Genomic DNA, 20,483 nt, shown 5'->3' with positions numbered 1-20,483 from the left:
TTAAGCATTCCCATGATATGCACAGGCAGAGGGATCAATTCATAGTCAAGGCTAAAAGAGGCTTTTCAACTACAGAACCTACTTGGGAAATTTAGAATAGCCTAGAGCAGTCCCTTTCCCTCCCATGCAGGCAAGGGAGCTAAGGCATAGATAGCCCTAACGCCTGTGAGTGCCTTCTGGCCCCATCTGACCAGTAAGGGCTAGAGACAACTCCTGGAAACTATGCTGGCCCAGTGGCACTGAAGCCACTCAATTGAGGTAGGCAGACAGCAAAGCCAGTGGCCCTGTTCACTCAGGGAACTTGCAGTGCAGGTTGGCTTGAGTTAGCAAACAATGAGCTTTACCTGCTTTAAAGCTACTTTTCCCGCTGTGCCCAGGTAGGGAATCTAATTTATACTCCTGCTCCTCGCTGACTACAACCTTTAGCTTAACCAACTAAGGAACCTAACCAGAGAACATAGGAGGCTACATAGCCCATTCAACTGCCCTACATACAGTGGCACTTGAACAGAGAGTACAGCCCAAAACTTCCCCCATCCAAAGAGAAAAATCAGTGGTCTCACCTGAGCAAGGAATTCAGTACACACTCTGGCCTGATTCAAGTCCCCAAACAATAAGCTGGGTTCAATCCTGCTGCCCTTCTACATCAGGGAAGCTCCTTTATAGTCCCATATACTACTGAATCCTGTACCCAGTCTAGACCATCTAGTAAGACTCACCAGAGAATCCAGGCAATAATGGAGCCTGTCCTCCAGCCTCACTTGGATAGAAAACCAAGCCAGCAGTCCTATCCAACTATTCTCAGCCAATGGTACAATCCCCCATGTCCTTCCTTAAAATTTGAACAGTTGCAGCACATAAAAATTGACTGTAATAGCAGGCTATATCTGCCCAAGGACATACAGCAGACACCCAGAAACTCAAACTGAACTGACTGGTGAAGAACTGTGTCTGTCAAAACAAACCTGTAAAGTCTAATTATTCAAATGTGTAAATAATAATGTAAAAAAATCAAGGATCATGAAGGCAGATATGACAACACCAAAGGTAATTAATAAAGCTCTAATAACTGATCCTAAAGAAATAAAGATCTATGAACTGTCAAACAAAGGATTCAAAATAACCTTCTTGTTTATGCATTGAAAAAATAAGAAGTTCAACCAAAGACATGTGGGGTTGTGTCATCAAGAGTTCTTGAGGGGCGCCTGGGTGGCTCAGTGGGTTAAAGCCTCTACCTTCGGCTCAGGTCATGATCCCAGGGTCCTGGGATTGAGCCCCGCATCGGGATCTCTGCTTGGCGGGGAGCCTGTTCCTCTCTCTCTCTCTCTCTGCCTACTTGTGATCTCTGTCTGTCAAATAAATAAATAAAATCTTTAAAAAAAAAAAATTCTTGAGACCCCTGGACGTTCTATGTCTCTCCCTGGTCTCACTGCACTAAGTCTATGCCCCTTTCTCAACTTGACATCAGTTGGTTACATCGAATAAGAAGTAATAGTCATCCAAAAAAAAAAAAAAAGAAGAAGAAGTAATAGTCAACTCTGCATTAACAAAAACTAGAACGTTTCAGGATGCCTCCTCTGGCTCAGTCAGTTAAGCGTCTGCCTTCAGCTCAGGTCGTGATCCCAGGGTCCTGGGATGCAGTCCTGCACTGGGCTTCCTGTGCTGCAGGCAGGCTACTTCTCTCTCTGCCTGCTGCTCACCCTACTTGTCCTCTCTCTCTCTCACCTCTCTCTGACAAATAAATAAAAATCTTAAAAAAAAAAAAAAAACACCAAACTCTAGAACCTTTCTAAATGCCCACTAAGAGGACATTAAATACCCTAAATTGTGTTGTAGTTTTTAAATGGAAAACTATGGAGCCCTCAAAAATAAGCCTATGGTCAAGATGCCTGGCTGGCTCAGTTGGTGGAGTGTGTGACTCTGGGTCTCAAGGTTGTGAGTTCTAGTCCCACACTGGGTATAGAGATTACTTAAAAATAAAATCCTTAAAAAAGTTCAAACAAAGAAATAGAATAATTATATATATATATATATATATATATATATATATATATATATAAAATATATAAATGCAAGAGTTGAAAAGCATGTAATTGAACTGAAGAATTCAAGAGATAGTTTCAAAAATAAATTCAACCACACAAAAGAATCAGTGATCTGTAGGATAGGACTTAGGAAATTACCCAGAGGAGCAAAGAGAAAAAAGAATTAAAAAAGTGAAAAAGACCTATAGGAATTATGGGACACAATGATATCTTGATACATTAACCCTTTATCATTATATTATAACCTTCTTTGTCTCCCTTTACCATTTTTAACTTAGAGTCTATTTTATTTAATATGATTATAGCTACACTAAAAAAAGATATCTGCAAACCCATGTTCATAGCATCATTATTTACAATAGCCAAGACATGGAAATAACCTAAGTATCTACTGATGGATAATTGGATAAAGAAGCTGTATTTAGGGACACCTGGGTGGCTTAGTCGATTAAGCTTCTTCCTTCAGCTCAAGTCATGATCCCAGAGTCCTGGGCTCTAGCCTCACATCGGGCTCTCGGCTCAGCAGGGAGCCTGCTTCTCCCTCTCCCTCTGCCACTCTCCCTGCTTGTGTTCTCTCTCTCTCTCTCAAATAAACAAATAAAATTTTTTTTTAAGTTGTATTCAGGGTGCCTGGGTGGCTCAGTGCGTTAAAGCCTCTGCCTTCAGCTCAGGTCATGATCTCAGGGCCCTGGGATGGAGTCCCACATTAGGCTCTCTGCTTGGCAGGGAGCCTGCTTCCCTTCCTCGCTCTCTGCCTGCCTCTCTGCCTACTTGTGATCTCTGTCTGTCAAATAAAATTTTTTTTTAAAAGAGTTGTATTCATATATGTATGAATACCCATATACATATATGAATATAATTTAGCCTTAAGAAATCCTGCTATTTGTAACAATATGGATGGACCCTGAAGGCATTATGCTAGGTGAAATAGATCAGATAAAGAAAGAAAAATATTGTATGATTTCAGTTATATGTAGACTCTAAAAGAAAGGAAGAAAAAAAGAAAGAAAATATTCATTAAAAAGGCTTGGGGTGGGGTACCTGAGTGGCTCAGTGGGTTAAGCTGCTGCCTTCGGCTCAGGTCATGATCTCAGGGTCCTGGGATCGAGGCCCGCATCGGGCTCTCTGCGCAGCAAGGAGCCTTCTTCCTCCTCTCTCTCTGCCTGCCTCTCTGCCTGCTTGTGATCTCTCTCTGTCAAATAAATAAAATCTTTAAAAAAAAAAAATTTTTTTTTTAAATTATTATTAAAAAAAAAAAAAAAGGCTTGGGGCGGGGCGCCTGGGTGGCTCAGTGGGTTAAGCCTCTGCCTTCGGCTCAGGTCATGATCTCGGCGTCCTGGGATGGAGCCCCTCGCGGGCTCTCTGCACAGTGGGGAGCCTGCTTCCCCCTCTCTCTCTGCCTGCTTCTCTGCCTACTTGTGATCTCTCTCTTTAAAAAAAAAAGGCTTGGGGTTACCAGAGACAGGTGTGGGGAGGGGAATTGCTGGTCAAAAGGGGCAAACTTCCAGTTAAGATTTTACTTATTTTTGTATTTGTCCAAGAGATAGAGAGAGAGCACAAGTAGGCAGAGCTGTAAGCAGAGGGAGAGGCAGTCTCCCCATGGAGCAGGGAGCCCAACATGGGACTTTGATCCCAGGACCCTGGGATCATGACCTGAGCCAAAGGCAGATGCTTAACTGACTGAGCTACACAGGCACTCCCAAACTTCCAGTTATAAGATAAATAGGTACTAGAGTTGTAATGTACAACATGATGACTATAGGTAACACTGCTGTATGATAGAAAAGTTAGGAATAATTCCTAAGAGCGCCCATCACAGGGATGGGATGGAGAGCTCTTTTCCTGTTTTCTTTCTTTTTTATTGTTCTTATATGAGCAGATGAATGTTATTTAAACCTAGTGTAGTAACCACTTTATGATATATGTAAATCAACTCATCATGAAGTATGGCCTAAATTTATACAGTGACTCATGTCAATTGTTTCTCAATAAACTGGAATTGAAAAACTATAAATAAATATTGATTTTCATTTATATCCCACTTCCTTTCAAAAATATTTTGTAGGTATATTCAGTAATTTTTGTTTATTTTTTTTAAGATTTTATTTATTTATTTGACAGAGAGAGAGATCACAAGTAGACAGAGAGGGAAGCAGAGAGAGGGAAGCAGGCTCCCCGCTGAGCAGAGAGCCTGATGTGGGCCTCGACGACCCCAGGACCCTAAGACCATGACCTGAGCTGAAGGCAGAGGCTTAACCCACTGAGCCACCCAGGTGCCCATATTCAGTAATTTTTAGTTAATTAATTCATTGTGATTTATAAAAACAACTGAAATTTATATCCAGGACCCCTTACAGCATAATATGAAGTGTCTCAAAGAAAACCATGCATGACATGGTAAACAAGGATGGCCAACAAGAAACAATTGGCTCCCTGAAGAGCCTTACAAACAGCTGAGACAAGGAAACAAAAGATTCCAATACCAGGTGATGAAACATATGGATTACATCCAAAGATGGAGTATACACAGGATGTTAAGGAGTATAAGGCTTCAAAATGACCAGTGTATCCCTTGGATGTGGCAATTACTTGAGCTTATTTGGGAACTGATGGAAGACATTTCTGTGTTCCTCAAATGACACGTGCAGACAATAATGTGTGCACAAAGGTCAATGCTGGTAGTCCCTACTATAGGATATGTAAATGATTTTTCACGTAATGCCTATAGTGGTTGCATGGTGGCCCCCACAAAGATATATCCATGCCCTAACCCCTGGAACCCGTGAAGATAAAATATAACCTTACTAGGAAAAAAAGCAAAAACAAAAAACAAAAAAGGCTCTTTACAGATATAATTAAGTTAAGGATCTCAAAGACAAGATCATTCTTAATTACCTGGATGAGCCCTATTTCGAATGACAAGTATCCTCACATAAGACAGAAGAGGAAAGACACACAGATGCAGGGGAAAGAGGGAAAGACCATCTGAAGACTGAGGCAGAAATTGGAATTATGTAGCTAGAGCCAGGGAATTCCTGGAGCCACCAGAAGCTGAAAGAGGCAAGAAAAGATTCTTTTCTAGATTCTTTGGAGGAAGACCAGCTTTGCCAATGCCTTGATTTTGGACTTTGACCTCCAGAATTGTGAGAGAATGCATTTTTATTGTATTGCCATTGGGTTTGTGGCAATTTGTTAAAGCAACTCTAGGAAACAAATACCAAACTCTTTAAATTGTTAACTTTAACATTTTTACTGGGGGGGGGGCATGCTTAATACCTCCTTCTACTCACCCTACATGGCCAGTGTACCTCTGAGACCTATCAGTCTTACCTCCTTGATAAATCTCCCATCATGTACATCTTACCATCTCCAATGCTCCTGTTGGTCCAACCCACCTCCACTTCTCACTGGACAACTGTAGTGGCCTACTTTGCTTTTCCTACTCCAATATCTGCATCTTCTGCAATCCAGTCTCCACTCTACAGCCAGAGGGATCTTTGGGAAACACAGATATGATTGTGTCCCCCCCACTTCTGCTTAAAACAATCTGATGCTTTTACACTGTTTTTAGGAGTAAGAACAAAGTTCTTATCCTGGCCTGCAAGGTTCTAAAGAGGCAAACCACTGCTCTACCTCTCTACTCACATTGGATCCCACTCTTGTGTGCTCTTTAATTCAGGCTTCAGTTCCCTGAATATGCCACATGATATATGGCCTTGGGGAGTTTTTCACACACACTGTTACCTCTGTCTGGACACTTTCCATCTCCTTTACTTAATCGCAGCTTCTTCCAGAACTTCCTATATTCTCCACTATAGGGACCTCCCTGTTATCTTTGCTATATGCTCTGGTCAGACTATATTCCTTTCTTTCTGAGAACTTATCCTTGTAATTATCCTCCCTGGGGCATTTATTTCTTTGATGTCTTTTCTCCTCATTAATTTGTGGGCACCGGGACTATTGTGTATGGCTGTTCCAGTTGTGCTGTGCATCAAGATGACCAGTGAGGGACCATATTCCACTCCTGAGTCATGATCTCTGCTATTGTGCTCTTCTTCATGCACACTTACTCTTTACTTTCCAAATGGGAGCATTTTTTTGGCCCAGATTTGCACCCACAGGACTGCAGTTGCCCAGAGAAGCTACATTTTTCTATTTTGCACAAAGTCACAGGTTTCCAAGGACAATAGCAGACACCACATTTGGTTTGTTCTGCACTCAATTCCCAGCCCTTAGGGCAGTGCCTGGCCCATATAATGACTAATAAATAGCTATTCAATAAGTAAGTGGATAAATAAATAAGTGAATGTAATTATCTTTCTATCATTGCAAATGTACTAATACACATTCATTTTTGTCATGAATATGCATATTCAGCCATGTGCCCTTTTAGTCAGTTTTTATTATTAAGAATAGCACTGCTGTGTTTATCTTTATAAAACTACTTTGCTTTTATTTCTTTTAGGTTTATTCCCAAAAGTGAAATAACTAGGTCAAAAGGTAGAAACATTCTATAGCTCTCCTATTATATGGGCAGATTGTTTTCCAGAAAAATTAAATCAATTTACAATACAGCATGCACATATAGCTATTTTTCCCTAACATCACTGGCTTTACTTTATTATTCTCATTGGTTTTGCATTTTAATAAGTTGTTTTAATTTGCATTTCTCTAAATAGTGCCTAGAAAATAATAGGTATGCAATAAATATTTTCTAAATGAATTAATTTTCTATGGACCTATTTATTTTTATAAATGTAATCATTTATTTAACTTCCATTTTTCTTTCTTTTTCATCATCCTTTTTTCATCATATATAGCATGTTATTAAGTAGAATTTAGGCATTTTGATGTATTCTTAGGTATTTTAGATAGATGTATTCTTATGTATTTTGATGTGTTCTTATGTATTTAAATTTAAATATTTAAAATATTTAAATTCACATCAATTTTATTGGTCAAATCACCCATTCGGAGAATGCTTTTTTGATATTTACCTTGTATCATAGTGAAAAGCCCCAATATTTTGAAAAATAACTTTAAACATTTTTTCCCTCTATACCATGTTTGCCTATTTCTCCTAAACACTCAGTTTTTAAAAGAAGAGTACCAGAGAATACTTCTAGTTCTTCAGATCATTTTAATTCCATATTTTTACACTTTATCAGAATAATTCAATTATCTCTTTCTGCCCCCCAACCCAGTGACCCCAACCCCCAAGCCCCCAAAAGCTGCCCTCAACCCTTCTTCCTAAAGACAGAGAAAGTAGATTCATTAGAAACATGAGCAAGGGTAAGATATTTTGATTAATATTGAGAAAGAAAATTATTTTTATTTCTTCCTATATCTAACCTATAAACACTACCTGTGTTAAAAATATGTATTTATATTTTTACTGTATCATTTTGTAGGCCATCTCCTTGGTTGTGTAGCACTTTTTGCTTAGAGCAAAAAGCACACCTCATCTAAGTTTCACAGTATTCCTGTAAACAACTATATTATCAATACCATTATTAAATCATGCATCCAACTATCCTAAAGAAACCTCCTAAAGTAACTTTGTCCAATGTCTCTAATGCTATGAAGATCAAAGTTTCTTACCACCATTTGGAACAGCAGGGAGGGGGGTCAAGATTCTGACAGTCAGACTTTGGTGTATCTTATTATACCAGCCTGACTGGCTTCCTCCCTTATTTTTTCTATTGTCCACGGGCAAGTAAGTATGTGTCATTAAAATAATACCAGTGCCTTCACTGACAGCACTAGAATTCAAGTGTAAAGAAAACGTCTCTTAATTAGTCAGCTCCAGCCTTACATTTGAATTCCAACAATGAAACTCATAGTATTTGTTTTTTTAGTAAGTCACTTCACTGATTCCAGAACTCAGTTATTAAGTCAGTAGGTATAGGTAAGAATGTACATCACCAGATAGATATGGTCATTAATATATGTTATTGTTGGCTATTTTGACTCCAAAGAAACTTTTAGTGAACTACTCTATAGTTTGTTTGATATGGTATTTTCTAACCAGAGTATCAATTACAGAGAATTCTCCTGAGCACTTGAAAGCATAGAGATAAACAGAGCACAGAATAAAATGTACCTGTTATTCTTTTCTTCCTCTCCATATCCTTAGAATTTTTACCTAGATTCTTCATTGTTCATCCACTTCCTCTGAAGCCAATTCAACTCTACTATCAAGACCTGGGGGGAAAAGGGCTTTGTGTTTTGTATCTGTGAAATCTAAACTCTCTAACGCTGATGAAAGTCCACATACACAGATTTTTCTCAAACTATTAAAAAAAAAAAACCCACCAAATTCTAGGTTAACGTGTGTTTGCCTTGCAGTAGTTTTATGAATATCAAAGTATCTGCAAAGAGCAAGCAGCTTGGGCAGAGGTGACACTAGAACATCCTCTGATATTTGCTCACCTACAAAAGTTTTGTTAGAATTATTTTTAGTGAAGTGGTAAAAATTTTCAAGCAACGAAGTGTTTTCCAGTAACACTGAAAAGGATAAAAGAGTTTCTCAGAAAAAGCTACACAGGTGATCTAACCTCCTGCCCTCTAAATATCATCCACTTGTAAATTTGCTTAATGAGAACAGACATTTGAAGTTTTAATCTCTCACTCAGCATTGGATGTGATACTCTTTCCATCACCAGTATTCAGAGACAGTTTTATTTCTATTCTAGGAAATGATTCTTCTACATGGGAAAAAAAATGCTTTTAAACTAGAAATATCTTTATTTTAGGAAACATTCTCATTTTTTTACATTTAAAGAATTTGTCATTTGTTTTTTTTTTTAAGAGTTACTAATTTATTTTAGAAAGAAAGAGTGTGAGTTGGGGGAGAGGCAGAGAGAGAATCCCAAGCAGACTCCCCACTAGCACAGAGCCTGATGCAGGGTTCAGTCTCATGACTCTGAGATCATGACCTGAGCCAAAATCAAGAGTCAGATGCGTATCCCCCTGAGCCACCCAGGTGACTGCATCTGCCATTTTGAACTTCTTTTACCTGTTTAAGAAATCTGTATAGGTTTGCATCCCAATTCCACAACCTATGAGATGCGTGACGCTGAGGAAGTTACTCAGCTGAGACTTCATTTCTTCATCAGTTAAAATGGATTAATAATAATATATAACTATCCCATAGAATTGGAAAGCATTATATGTATTAATACAGAAAAAAGAACTTAGGGGGTGCTTGGGTGGCTCAGTCGGTTAAGTGTTGGACCTTGGGTTCGGCTCAGGTCATGATCTCAGTGTTGTGCCATTGAGCCCCACCTCAGGCTCTGCACTCAGCATGGAGTCTGCTTGAGATTCTCTCTCCCTTTCCCTCTGCTTCTCCCCCACTTACACTCTCTCTCACTCTCGCTCTCTTTTTCTCCAAAATAAATGAATAAATATAATCTTCAAAAAAGGAAAAAAAAACTTAGAAAAGTGCCTAACTCATAGTAAGCACTCAAAAATATTAGTTAGTAGTAATTCTATATTTTCTAGTCTGACAATCCTCACCCACACTTATCCCACTCCTAGATTATAAGCAATTTGTGGTCAGATGTTAATCATTTTTATAGTCTCAGAACTTAGCATCATATCTAGCTCATTATGGAGTATGATATTTCTACACACTCCTAATTTATCTCTAATTTCTTTTTTTTCTTTTCATTTTATACAGTGAATTCCTCACATTCTCCCACATGATAGACATCTAAGGCATATGTTCCATACAATGTCAAACTCATATAGAAACAGTATTTATTGAAAGTCCAACTGAGGGGTGCCTGGGTGGCTCAGTGGGTTAAAGCCTCTGCTTTCGGCTCAGACCATGCTCCCAGGGTCCTGGAATCGAGCCCCGCATCGGGCTCTCCACTCAGCAGGGAGCCTGCTTCCTCCTCTCTCTCTCTGCCTGCCTCTCTGCAAGCTTGTGATCTGTCTGTCAAACAAATAAATAAAGTCTTTAAAAAAAAAAAAAAGAAAGAAAGAAAGTCCATATGAGAAAGGCAGTGTTTAAGAGGGATTATTTGTTCTCTGTATATTCTAGGTACAACAAAAAGATTGCAAGTTACCTGGAACGCATCATACTGATGTCCTTCCTCTCCTACAGAATTATTCTTACTGAACTGTACCTTGGAGTGCCTTTAATGAGGAAAATAGCACAGTTTTAGCAAACTTATTTTTGCATCTATCATAAAAATATGAGGATGGGGGCACCTGGGTGGCTCAGTGGGTTAAGCCTCTGCCTTCAGCTCAGGTCATGATCTCAGGGTCCTGGGATCAAGCCCCACTCTCTGCTCAGCAGGGAGCCTGTTTCCTCCTCTCTCTCTCTCTCTCTGCCTGCTTGTGATCTCTCTCTCTGTCAAATAAATAAATAAAATCTTTAAAAAAAAAAAAACATGAGGATGGTATTCACCATTTACATGCAGTCTCTCTACTAAGCCCTTCAAGAGGCATTCTTATCTTTCTTAAAGCTAGGAATTCATCTTTTTTGAAGTATAAAAGACTAAGTCAAAGTTGAAGCCCTCTTACAGCAAAGTTTGCATTTTTTTATGAATCCCATTTATGTCTCCATTCTAGTTTTTCTTTTTTGCTCTTCCATTCAATTTACGCCCAATTTATACCCCTCTGCATTCTACTTATCTGTGTGAATGCTTTCTGGATAAGCTAGCTCTGCTTAAAAGGGCTGTGCAGGCTGTGCATAGCACAAGTCCAGGGAGCTCCGATCACATAGTTTATGTATGCAGTGCACAATTTATGATGCTATATGTGGCAACTCTTTTAGCTCTCTGTGATTTATATATATCACATACATCTGTATTAGATATATGTATATCATATATGCATAATGTGTGTATATATGTATATGTGTATGTACACACATATATGATCTCCATGTCACTATTTAATCCTGACATTTACAGATTTTTGCATATATAGGTCCTCTCCTACTGAATATACCTTCTCTCTGACATGGACACGTCTGATTTCACTCACTTATCTACACATTTGTGCTATGTATAGTACCACTAGTACTATGATGGTTAATTTTATGTGTCAACTTGCCAGGACTAAGAGATGCCCATTATTTCTGGGTGTGTCTGTGAGGATGTTTAGGGAAGAGATTAGCATTTGAATAGAGTGAAGAAAATCACCCTCACCAGTGCAGGTAGGGTACCTAATCCTTTAAAATACTGAAAAGGTAAAGGAGAGGCTAACTGGCTCTCTCTGCTTGAGCTGACCCATCCTTCTTCCCCTGCCTTTGGCCAGCAGACATCAACACTCTTGGTTCTTGGGCTTTCAGACCCAAACCTGGATTTACACTATAGGCTTCCGCCAATCTCCCCTCAGTCCAACGACACCACCAGCTTTCCTGGGTCTCTGGCTTGCAGATGGCAGATTGTAGGTGTTCTCAGTCTCCATAACTATTCCCATAATAAATATGTTATGGAGACTGAGAAGACTTACTATATATATATATATATATATATATACACACACATATACACACACACATATAAAAATATATATAGTTAATATGTATATTAAATACATATAAATACATATACACATACATATATGTACATATATTTGTATATATCCTATTTGTTCTATTTTTCTGGAGAGCTCCAAGTAATACAAAGTTATATTTATTGTTGCTTACTACAGTTACATGCCACAAATTAGGAATTAAAATTTCTCAGCCGGGAATTTTACCTAATAACACCTTCCTCATAATTAAACACCAGGAGTCTATAAACACCTATTTCTCCCTAAAGATAATCAGATACTTATAGTAGGTAATAAAAGATGGTCTTGTTTCCTAGAAGAGTGATTAAGTAACCTGCTTAGAAATGTGTGTAATAGGGACATCTGGGTGGCTCAGTGGGTTAAGCCTCTGCTTTTTGGCTCAGGTCATGATCTCATGGGATCGAGCCCCGCACTGGGCTCTCTGCTCAGCAGGGAGCCTGCTTCCTCCTCTCTCTCTCTGCCTGCCTCTCTGCCTCCTTGTGATCTCTGTCTGTCAAATAAATAAATAAAATCTTAAAAAAGAAAAAAGAAAGTTGGGGCGCCTGGGTGGCTCAATGGGTTAAGGCCTCTGCCTTCGGCTCAGGTCGTGATCCTGGGGTCCTGGGATCGAACCCCGCATCAGGCTCTCTGCTCAGCAGGGAGCCTGCTTCCCTTCCTCTCTCTCTGCCTGCCTCTCTGCCTGCTTGTGATCTCTGTCTGTCAAATAAATAAATAAAATCTTTAAAAAAAAAAAAAAGAAAAGAAAAAAGAAAGAAATGTGTGTAATAAATGGTAGAGTTATCTGGTTGCAAAGTCTGTATTCTTTACGCAAAATCACACTAGGCTTGAATAATTCTTCCTTTGCCCTCTAACTCACTCCACTGAATACATGGTAGGTGCTCAATGAATACTTACGTGGTTGGAATAAAAATCAAAAAGATTTAGTTATTAAGTTATTGTCTAAAGTCACAGCACACAGAGGTGGATCTAGAATTAGAATCCAATCTTTCTTTCCTGGACCATTACTCTCTTCGTTATTTTTTGACCTGCAGACATTTATCATTAACCTCCACTATTTATCCTCTAGTACGTGCTTTCAGAAACTACATGGGGTCGGGCATATTTAGGGATCTTCTTACTAAGCTATTTAATGCATGAAACTTTCCATTGGTGGAGTGCTGGAGAAGCATTTTGTGGACAGAAGAAAAAAAAAAAGAGGCTATTTTAAACATTGCTGAGAGAGTTTGGGCAAAATCCATCTGGCAAACAGACTATTTCTTCTGTTCAAAAACTCATCAAGCACTCTAAACGTGTAACCTGTAGGCAAGTTTAATTAAAGCTTGAGAAATCTCAAAATAACCTGACATTTAAATATGTTATTTCCGTTCTGCTCTCATTGTCTGACACACACAGAAACATTCTTAGACCCAAATTAAGCTTCCCAGTGCCATCTAGCCCTGCCTAACTACTGGATTACCCTGCGCACAGAAAGACAAGTAAGAAGATAGATAGGAAGTTGGATGGATGGAAATAGATTGATAGGCAGGCAGATAAAGTAAAATTCATTCCTCTTCAATAAAAAGAAAAAAGTGAAAGCAAACTTGTCTTGGGAAGAACCTCAGGAAAGGAGTAAAGAATAAGTTTTGAGGGTGGTGTGCCTGGGTGGCTTAACAGTTAAGCCTCCAACTCTTGATTTTGGCTCAGGTCATGATCTCAGGGTCATGAGATTAAGCCCCCTGTTGTCTGAGCTGGGTGTGGAGCCTGCTTGAGATTCTCCCTCTCCTTCTTTCTCTCTGCCCCTTTCTCTTGGAAGGAAAGAAGGAAGGGAGGAAGGAAGGAAGGAGAAGGGAAGGAAGGAAAGGAAGGGAAGGAGGACGAGAGGAAGGGAGGGAAAGAATGAAGAAGAGAAGAAAGAAAGGCTGTTTTTGCCATGGAACAAGAAATTTAAAATGTGAAGTCACCAAACAAAATAAGTAGTCATTTAACATGGTCAACATTTATGGATTCCAAATATCTTCTTTATGTATTGAGGAAGTATTTCCATTTCTAAACATCCTGGATAGACCTGGACCAAAGTTCAGTGAGAACTGCTGGAAAGAGGCTCTGTTTGATTCCTTAAGGTGGCCTAACATTAGGATTTTTTCCTCCTTTTTTCTGTCTTCTCTGTTTTCAACTGAGCATTCAACTCTCCTCTTTTAGCATGTCAGTTATACTTCTTTTAAAGACATTTTAGTGGTAGCCCTAGAATTTGTGATATACATTTTTTTCACTTTTTTTTATTAACATATAATGTATTATTTGCTTCAAAGGTACAGGTCTGTGAATCCTGAGTCTTACACAATTCACAGCATTCACCATAGCACATACCCTCCCCAATGTCCATAATCCAGCCACCCTATCCCTTCCCCGCCAACCCCCCAGCAACCCTCAGTTTGTTGTGTGAGATTAAGAGTCTCTAATGGTTTGTCTCCCTCCAATCCCATCTTGTTTCATTTTTTTCCCTCCCTGCCCCCCATGACCCCCCACGCTGCCTCTCAAATTCCTCTTGAATGCAAGCTGGTGCAGCCATTCTGTGATACACATTTTAAACTAATTTAAGTCTATCTTCACAGAACACAACCTATGGAGCAAGAGCCTTACACAGTATTCCCAATTCTTCCCTAGCAGCCCTTAAGTCATTCATTTCATTTATCCTTTTTCTATAAATCACCCAAAGCATTGTTATTTTATTATTTAAAATTATTGTTAGATCAAAATTAAGAATAAGAAAAACAAAGATTTTAGTTTTATCTCTATTCCTTCTCCAATGTCCTTCCCCCTTTTATGTAGACCTGAATTTCTAACCTACATTATTTTCTTTCTTCTTGCAGAACTTCTTTCAACATTTTTGCAGAGTAGGTGAACTAATGTTGAATTCCCTCTGCTTTTATTTTTCTAAGAAAATCTTTGTTCTTTTTCACCTTGAAAAGGTAATTTCACTGTACATAGAATTCTAGGTTGCTGATTTTGTTTCTTTCTTGTTTTTTTTTTACTATTTTTATTTTTATCAAAATATATAATTGGCATATAGTATTGTGTAACTATTAGGTGTACAACATATTGGATTTAGAAATTCATATATATTGCAATATAATTACCACCCCGGCATTAGCTAACTTCTATCACGTCTAGTTATAATTTCTTCTTTGTGGTGTGGACAATTATGATCTAATCTGTTAGGACCTTCAACACTATATTTCTCTCCCCTCTCTTCTTAATTGCATGGCTTCTCATGAAAAATCTGCTGACTATTATCCTTCTTCCTCTTCTAGGTGGTTTGTGCCGATCTAAACTTATCAGTAACCCAATGTTGTGGTTGGACTGGCCTTTCTGGTTTTTATTAAGATTGTAGGACACAGGGGCACCTGGGTGGTTCAGTTGGTTAAGTTTCTGCCTTCAATTTAGGTCATGATCTCAGGGTCCTGGAATCGAACCCCACCACACTCCCTGAACAGGGAGTCTGCTTCTCCCTCTCTCTCTGCCACTCCCCCTGCTTACTCTCTCACTCCCAATCTCTGTCAAATAAATAAAATCTTCAAAAAAAAATTGTAAGATGCCTTTCAGCAACAAACATTAGGAAACCTTAAAAAAGTACAAATTTATTACTTACAAGACCTCAAAAATTACACAGCCAACCTGATGCCACACACCAAGGTCACAGAGAGAGAAAGAACACATAGGCCTGGGGTTCTGCTTCTATTGGGGTTGAGAATAGGAGTCTAGGATTTTGTGGGCTCACTTTTTATTAGTGAATTTAAAATATAAGAGCAGAAATTTAAAGTATGGGAAGTGAAAAAAAACAAGCTAGCCCAATGGTTAGATATTAAACTAGATCTCTAGGGATGCCTGGGTGGCTCAGCTGGTTAAGAGGCTGCCTTCAGCTCAGGTCATGATCCCAGCATCCTGGGATCGAGTCCTGCATCAGGCTCCTTGCTCAGCATGGAGCCTCCTTCTCCCTCTGCCTCTACTGCCACTCTGCCTGCCTGTGCTCGCTTGCTCTCTCTCTCTCTCTCTCTCTCTGACAAATAAATAAATAAATAAATAAATAAATAAATAATAAAATAAACTAGATCTCTAAAACAAAGCCTCACTGGGGGAAGGCAATCTGGCTTTTTATATAATTGGGTGGCTGGCAATGTATTTAGTGAAGATCAGCATCTTTGAAGTGAATGCCTCTTTGAAATGGCAATCAAGCTTAGGTCAAGCACTTGGATTTCAAAAAAAGGAATAAAACACAACTGTCAGAGGTAGGTATTTATTGTTGTGATAGTCTTCAAGCCTCCTGGATCTGTGGTTTCATGTCTGTCATTAATTTTGGAACCTCCTCGACCATGATTACTTCAAATATTTTTTTTCTGGTATTAAAGAATGATGTATGGTATGTATTTATTTTATGTATATGTACACACAAAAGTTACATATTTACTTATACTTTTTGAAATTGTCCTAGAGTTTTTGAAGTTTGGGAGCAGGTTGTTGGGGGATTTTTTCATTCTTTTTTTTCTCTTTACATTTTAGTTTGGGAAATTTCTACTGACCTGTCTTCAAACTCATCTGTTTTCTTGGCCATGTGCAGTGCAGACTTTGCTGATGAGCCCAGCAAAGTCCCTCTACATTTCTGTTACAATGTTTTTTATTTCTAATCTTTCCTTTTGAATTGCCTTAGAATTTCACTCTCTCTCCTTACATTTCCCATCCATTCTTATATGATGTCTACTTTTTCCATTAGATCCCTTAACATATTAATCAGAGACATTTTATTTTTTATTTTTTTTAAAGATTTTATTTATTTATTTGACAGAGAGAGATCACAAGTAGGCAGAGAGGCAGGCAGAGAGAGGAGGAAGCAGGCTCCCTGCTGAGCAGAGAGCCCGATGCGGGTCTCGATCCCAGGACCCTGAGATCATGACCTGAGCTGAAGGCAGAGGCTTTAACCCACTGAGCCACCCAGGCACCCCAATCAGAGACATTTTAAATTCTCTGAGAATTCCTATATCTGTGTCTTATCTCAGTCTGGTTCTAATGCTTTCTTTGTCTTGTTATGCTGTGTTTTTCTTGTTTTTTTTAGTCTGCTTTATAATTTTTTGTTGGAAGCTGTACATGATGCAATTGGTAATAGGAATTGAGGTAGATAGGTCTTTAGCATGAGGTTTTATGTTAATCTGGCTAAGAGTTAGACGGTGCTTAATATTTGCTGCAGCTCTAGGTGTTAGGACTTCCAAATCTCTCTGAAATGCCCTGTTTCTGTCTTCTCTTTTGCCTTTGGCCTTCCTTAAGTACACTTACTCAGAGAAAGTCTGCATCTTGCAGCTACTATCCACTATTATTATACAAGAGCCCCATTAGTCAGTTTTATGGGGAACAAAGAGGATGGGGAAGATGAAAAATGAAGCTAGAGAAGCAAATAGAGGATATCGAGTTTAAAAAGACTGTGAGCCTCTGGAATCTGGGGTGGAATCTCATGGGGCACTGATGGCTACAAGTCCTTCATTTGAGGTGGGATTTCAAAACAAAACATGTTGAAAACTGTTGCCACTTCCATCACCACCACATCTAACTTCCTCCACACAATCACCTGAACTCTCATCTTCATCTATCCAAAGCAGTGTAAATGGTTAAAATATTTGATACCTTTTTTTTTTTTTTAATTTTGGTAGAAGAAAACAGAAACTGGTGATAAAGATTCACTTTTCTCCTCTTTCAGCCTCCTAGCGGCAAGAGGAGGAAATCGTCGAACTGCCAATGTGATAGCCCATGGGTTCGCCAATCTTTTAACTCTAGACAAAAAGACCCTCCAACAAATTCTAGTGCATTATCCAGATTCTGAAAAGCTCCTCATGAAGAAAGCCAGGTATGACCTTTAAAACCCCATTAGAGTTTGGGCAGTGATCAACTTTCTCCATGAGATGCATTTAACAAACAACTATATATGCAACTATCTATTGAAAACTTCTCAGATTAGGAGAAATGTTAGTGTTTCTGGTAGGTTTTTCCGGAATTCTTACAGTACTATCTAAAGTAGCCTTTCTCGGGGCACCTGGGTGGCTCAGGGGGTTAAAACTTCTGCCTTCAGCTCAGGTCATGATCCCAGGGTCCTAGGATCAAGCCCCACATTGGACTCTGCTCAGCAGGGAGCCTGCCTGCCTCCCTGCTTACTTGTGATTTATCTTTGTCAAATACATAAATAAAATCTAATTAAATAAAATAAAGTAGCCTTTCTCTTCTATTCACAGTGTGCTTCTAAAGAAGAAGGCTCCAGGCACAGAGGCAACTCCTCCAAGAAAAGGACTTGCCTTTCTCTTCCCACCAAAACAAGAGACACCTAAAATGTTTAAAGCTCTCCTGGGAGGTACAGGAAAAGCAGGACTTGCAAGACTACTCAAATTGAAGAGAGAACAAACCATTCAGGTGATAAGACAGAGTGGATGGAGGGCTGTAACAGACCATTGGACTAAGTATACCCAGACAAGTTCCTGCTTTAATTCAATTTCAGATGCTAGGATAGTTTGGATGCATCTAATGTGAATAATTATTACTTTAATTATAGCATTTATTATTATCTAAACTATATCCTCATGTATCATTACATTTAATACTCATGTTTTATTATAGATACTTTTAATACATATGTATATATAAATACATTCAGCTCTCATTATTTGTATATTCTGTATATTTGCATATCTACCTACTCACAGAAATTTCTTTATAAACCCAAAATCAGTGTTCAACATGGTCATTTGCAAACATATGTATATGCAGAGCAGTGAAAAATTTAAGTTTCCCAATGCACGTGTTCTCAGCCAAGGTTGAACAGGAAGACACTCTACTTCCTTGTTTTAGTTCTCACGCTGTAAACAAGTGACCTTTTCATGGTCTATTTAAGTGCTTTGTTTTTCTCATTTTTGTACTGCATAAAGCTGAAGTACTATCCTGTGTTCATAAGCACAAAAATGCTCTGATGTGTCTTACAGAAAAAAGACACATGCTTAGGTAAGCATCATTCAAGCAAGAGTTACAGTGCTATTGGCCTTGAGTTCAATATAATGAAACTATTTTATATATATATATATATATATATATATATATATATATATATATAATAAATGTCTTTAAACAGAAATACACATAAAACAAGGTTATGTATTGACTTGTTGACAAAAACTTGTCAACAGAGGCTCATAGGAACAAAATCTTGCATTATCTCTAGGAGCAATGGTTCAGTATTTGCTAATTTTCTGTTTGTGGCAGTTTGATAGAACAAAACTACCAAGAATAATTAGAATCAATTGCATATGTATAAGCACACATATAAACCTATAAATATATAACATATTTTACCAGTGAGCCAATAAATATTTTCACAAATATTCAATCACTTATATATCACAAATGTTAATAGCCAAAATAACTTCATAGATTTCATCCAAGCCCTTCTTGTTATAGATGAAGAAACTGAACTCCAGATCAACTTATTTGGATAAGATCACAAAAAGTGACAGAGCAAAAACTATTACTCAGGTACTCAGACTTCTAGGCCTACACTGAGCTGCCTCTCAATTCTTAGAAACTTCAAGATACTCAAATGTTACTCTTTTTCTCTCTTGATTTTCGTATTTCTTTGATTCTTGTAATAAGCCTATGAGGGCAGATATTGAAGACGGAGCAGGGATTCAGGTTTTCTGAATCTAGACATGTTATCTATAAAAACTGTAAGAAATGGTTGGCTGTGGATCTTTCAGAAGATCATTAAGCAAATATTATAAATCAGTCACACTCAAGAGACTAAAACTTGCCTCTCCTTTTTCACACACAAAGGCTATGGTAAAAATTAGGAATAAAGTATAAACCAAATGCCTCATTTAATCAGCATGGAAGTAGTAAGTTATGTAAAAGACTTATGGGGTACTGAAATATAGGTCATTGTGTTAAATAAGTTTCCCAGCTTTATATGTGCACATTCATACCTTGTACAAACCTTTCTTAAACTGACCTGAAGCATCATCAGCAAAGAGCATAGTATATTTTTTGCTATGAAATTTCTACAGATGATACTAAGCATAAGAGTTCCTAAAATCATAGAGCTCAAGCACCCATGGGACAAAAGGAAAAGACTGTATGAAGAAAGAGAGATAAGTTTCTCCCTGAGATTCTCCCATGAGCTTATGCAGCAGGAAAACCATAATTTCTGTAGTATCTTTATGGCATTTGGTTCACACTTTTTTATTAGTAAATAAATATTTAAAATTTCATCTTCATAAAATAAATAAGTACATACTTTTAAGGCAAAAGCAAAGAATCCTGAGCACTAAGTCCAATAATTCAGAGAGCATAAGAACCAAGGGGAAGAGAATTTCTTGTCAGGGACAAAAATGAAATCCAGAATTACTCTGTTAAGTCAAATGTGACAGCTCAACCTCATTCTTGCAGCACATCAGAAAGTTATCAAATGATAGTCAAATGCAAGGCAGACATGATTCCCACATTAATTCAGAGAATCTGTCTTGGTAGGGATCCTTAGCCATTGTATATTAATCAAAAGAGTCCAGTGTCCTTTATTATGATCTCAAAACCAATTCTTATAACTGCTTCTTCCAGAAAACAAGTGAAAATTCTGAAGAAGGAGAGGGTAAAGGAGCAGAATATGAAAATAAAGGAAGAGAGCCATCAGAGAAAACACAGGACAGCTCCGAATGCAGAGCAAATTCTGTTACAGCAGAAGAACCCCAGCCGATTACAAGCGGAGCTTTACCCGGAGGAACTACTCATCAATCCCTCATCATCAGCATGGCTCCTTCTGCAGAGGCTGGGGAAGAGGTTCTGACGATTGAAGTCAAAGAAAAGGCTAAGCAATAAATGTTTGATTATCTTTAGATATAATCTAGCTAA

The 20,483-nt window shown here is 38.3% G+C and overlaps 1 protein-coding gene across 1 annotated transcript in view; it reads left to right on the top strand.

Annotated features, from left to right (window-relative positions):
• CNGB3 (cyclic nucleotide gated channel subunit beta 3) overlaps window positions 1-20,483 on the top strand; it is a 150,126-nt gene extending 129,643 nt beyond the window's left edge. The window contains exons 12-14 of the mRNA XM_032315994.1: window positions 17,299-17,445; window positions 17,828-18,002; window positions 20,193-20,483. Of these exons, the coding sequence (XP_032171885.1) occupies window positions 17,299-17,445; window positions 17,828-18,002; window positions 20,193-20,450 (580 nt within the window). The 3' untranslated portion in view covers window positions 20,451-20,483. The remainder of the gene's footprint in view (window positions 1-17,298; window positions 17,446-17,827; window positions 18,003-20,192) is intronic.

Source organism: Mustela erminea, chromosome 16 (assembly GCF_009829155.1).
Source record: "Mustela erminea isolate mMusErm1 chromosome 16, mMusErm1.Pri, whole genome shotgun sequence".
Classification (NCBI taxonomy): domain Eukaryota; kingdom Metazoa; phylum Chordata; class Mammalia; order Carnivora; family Mustelidae; genus Mustela; species Mustela erminea.
Note: the sequence above shows the minus strand (reverse complement) of the source record. Positions and strands in the feature narration are given on the sequence as shown.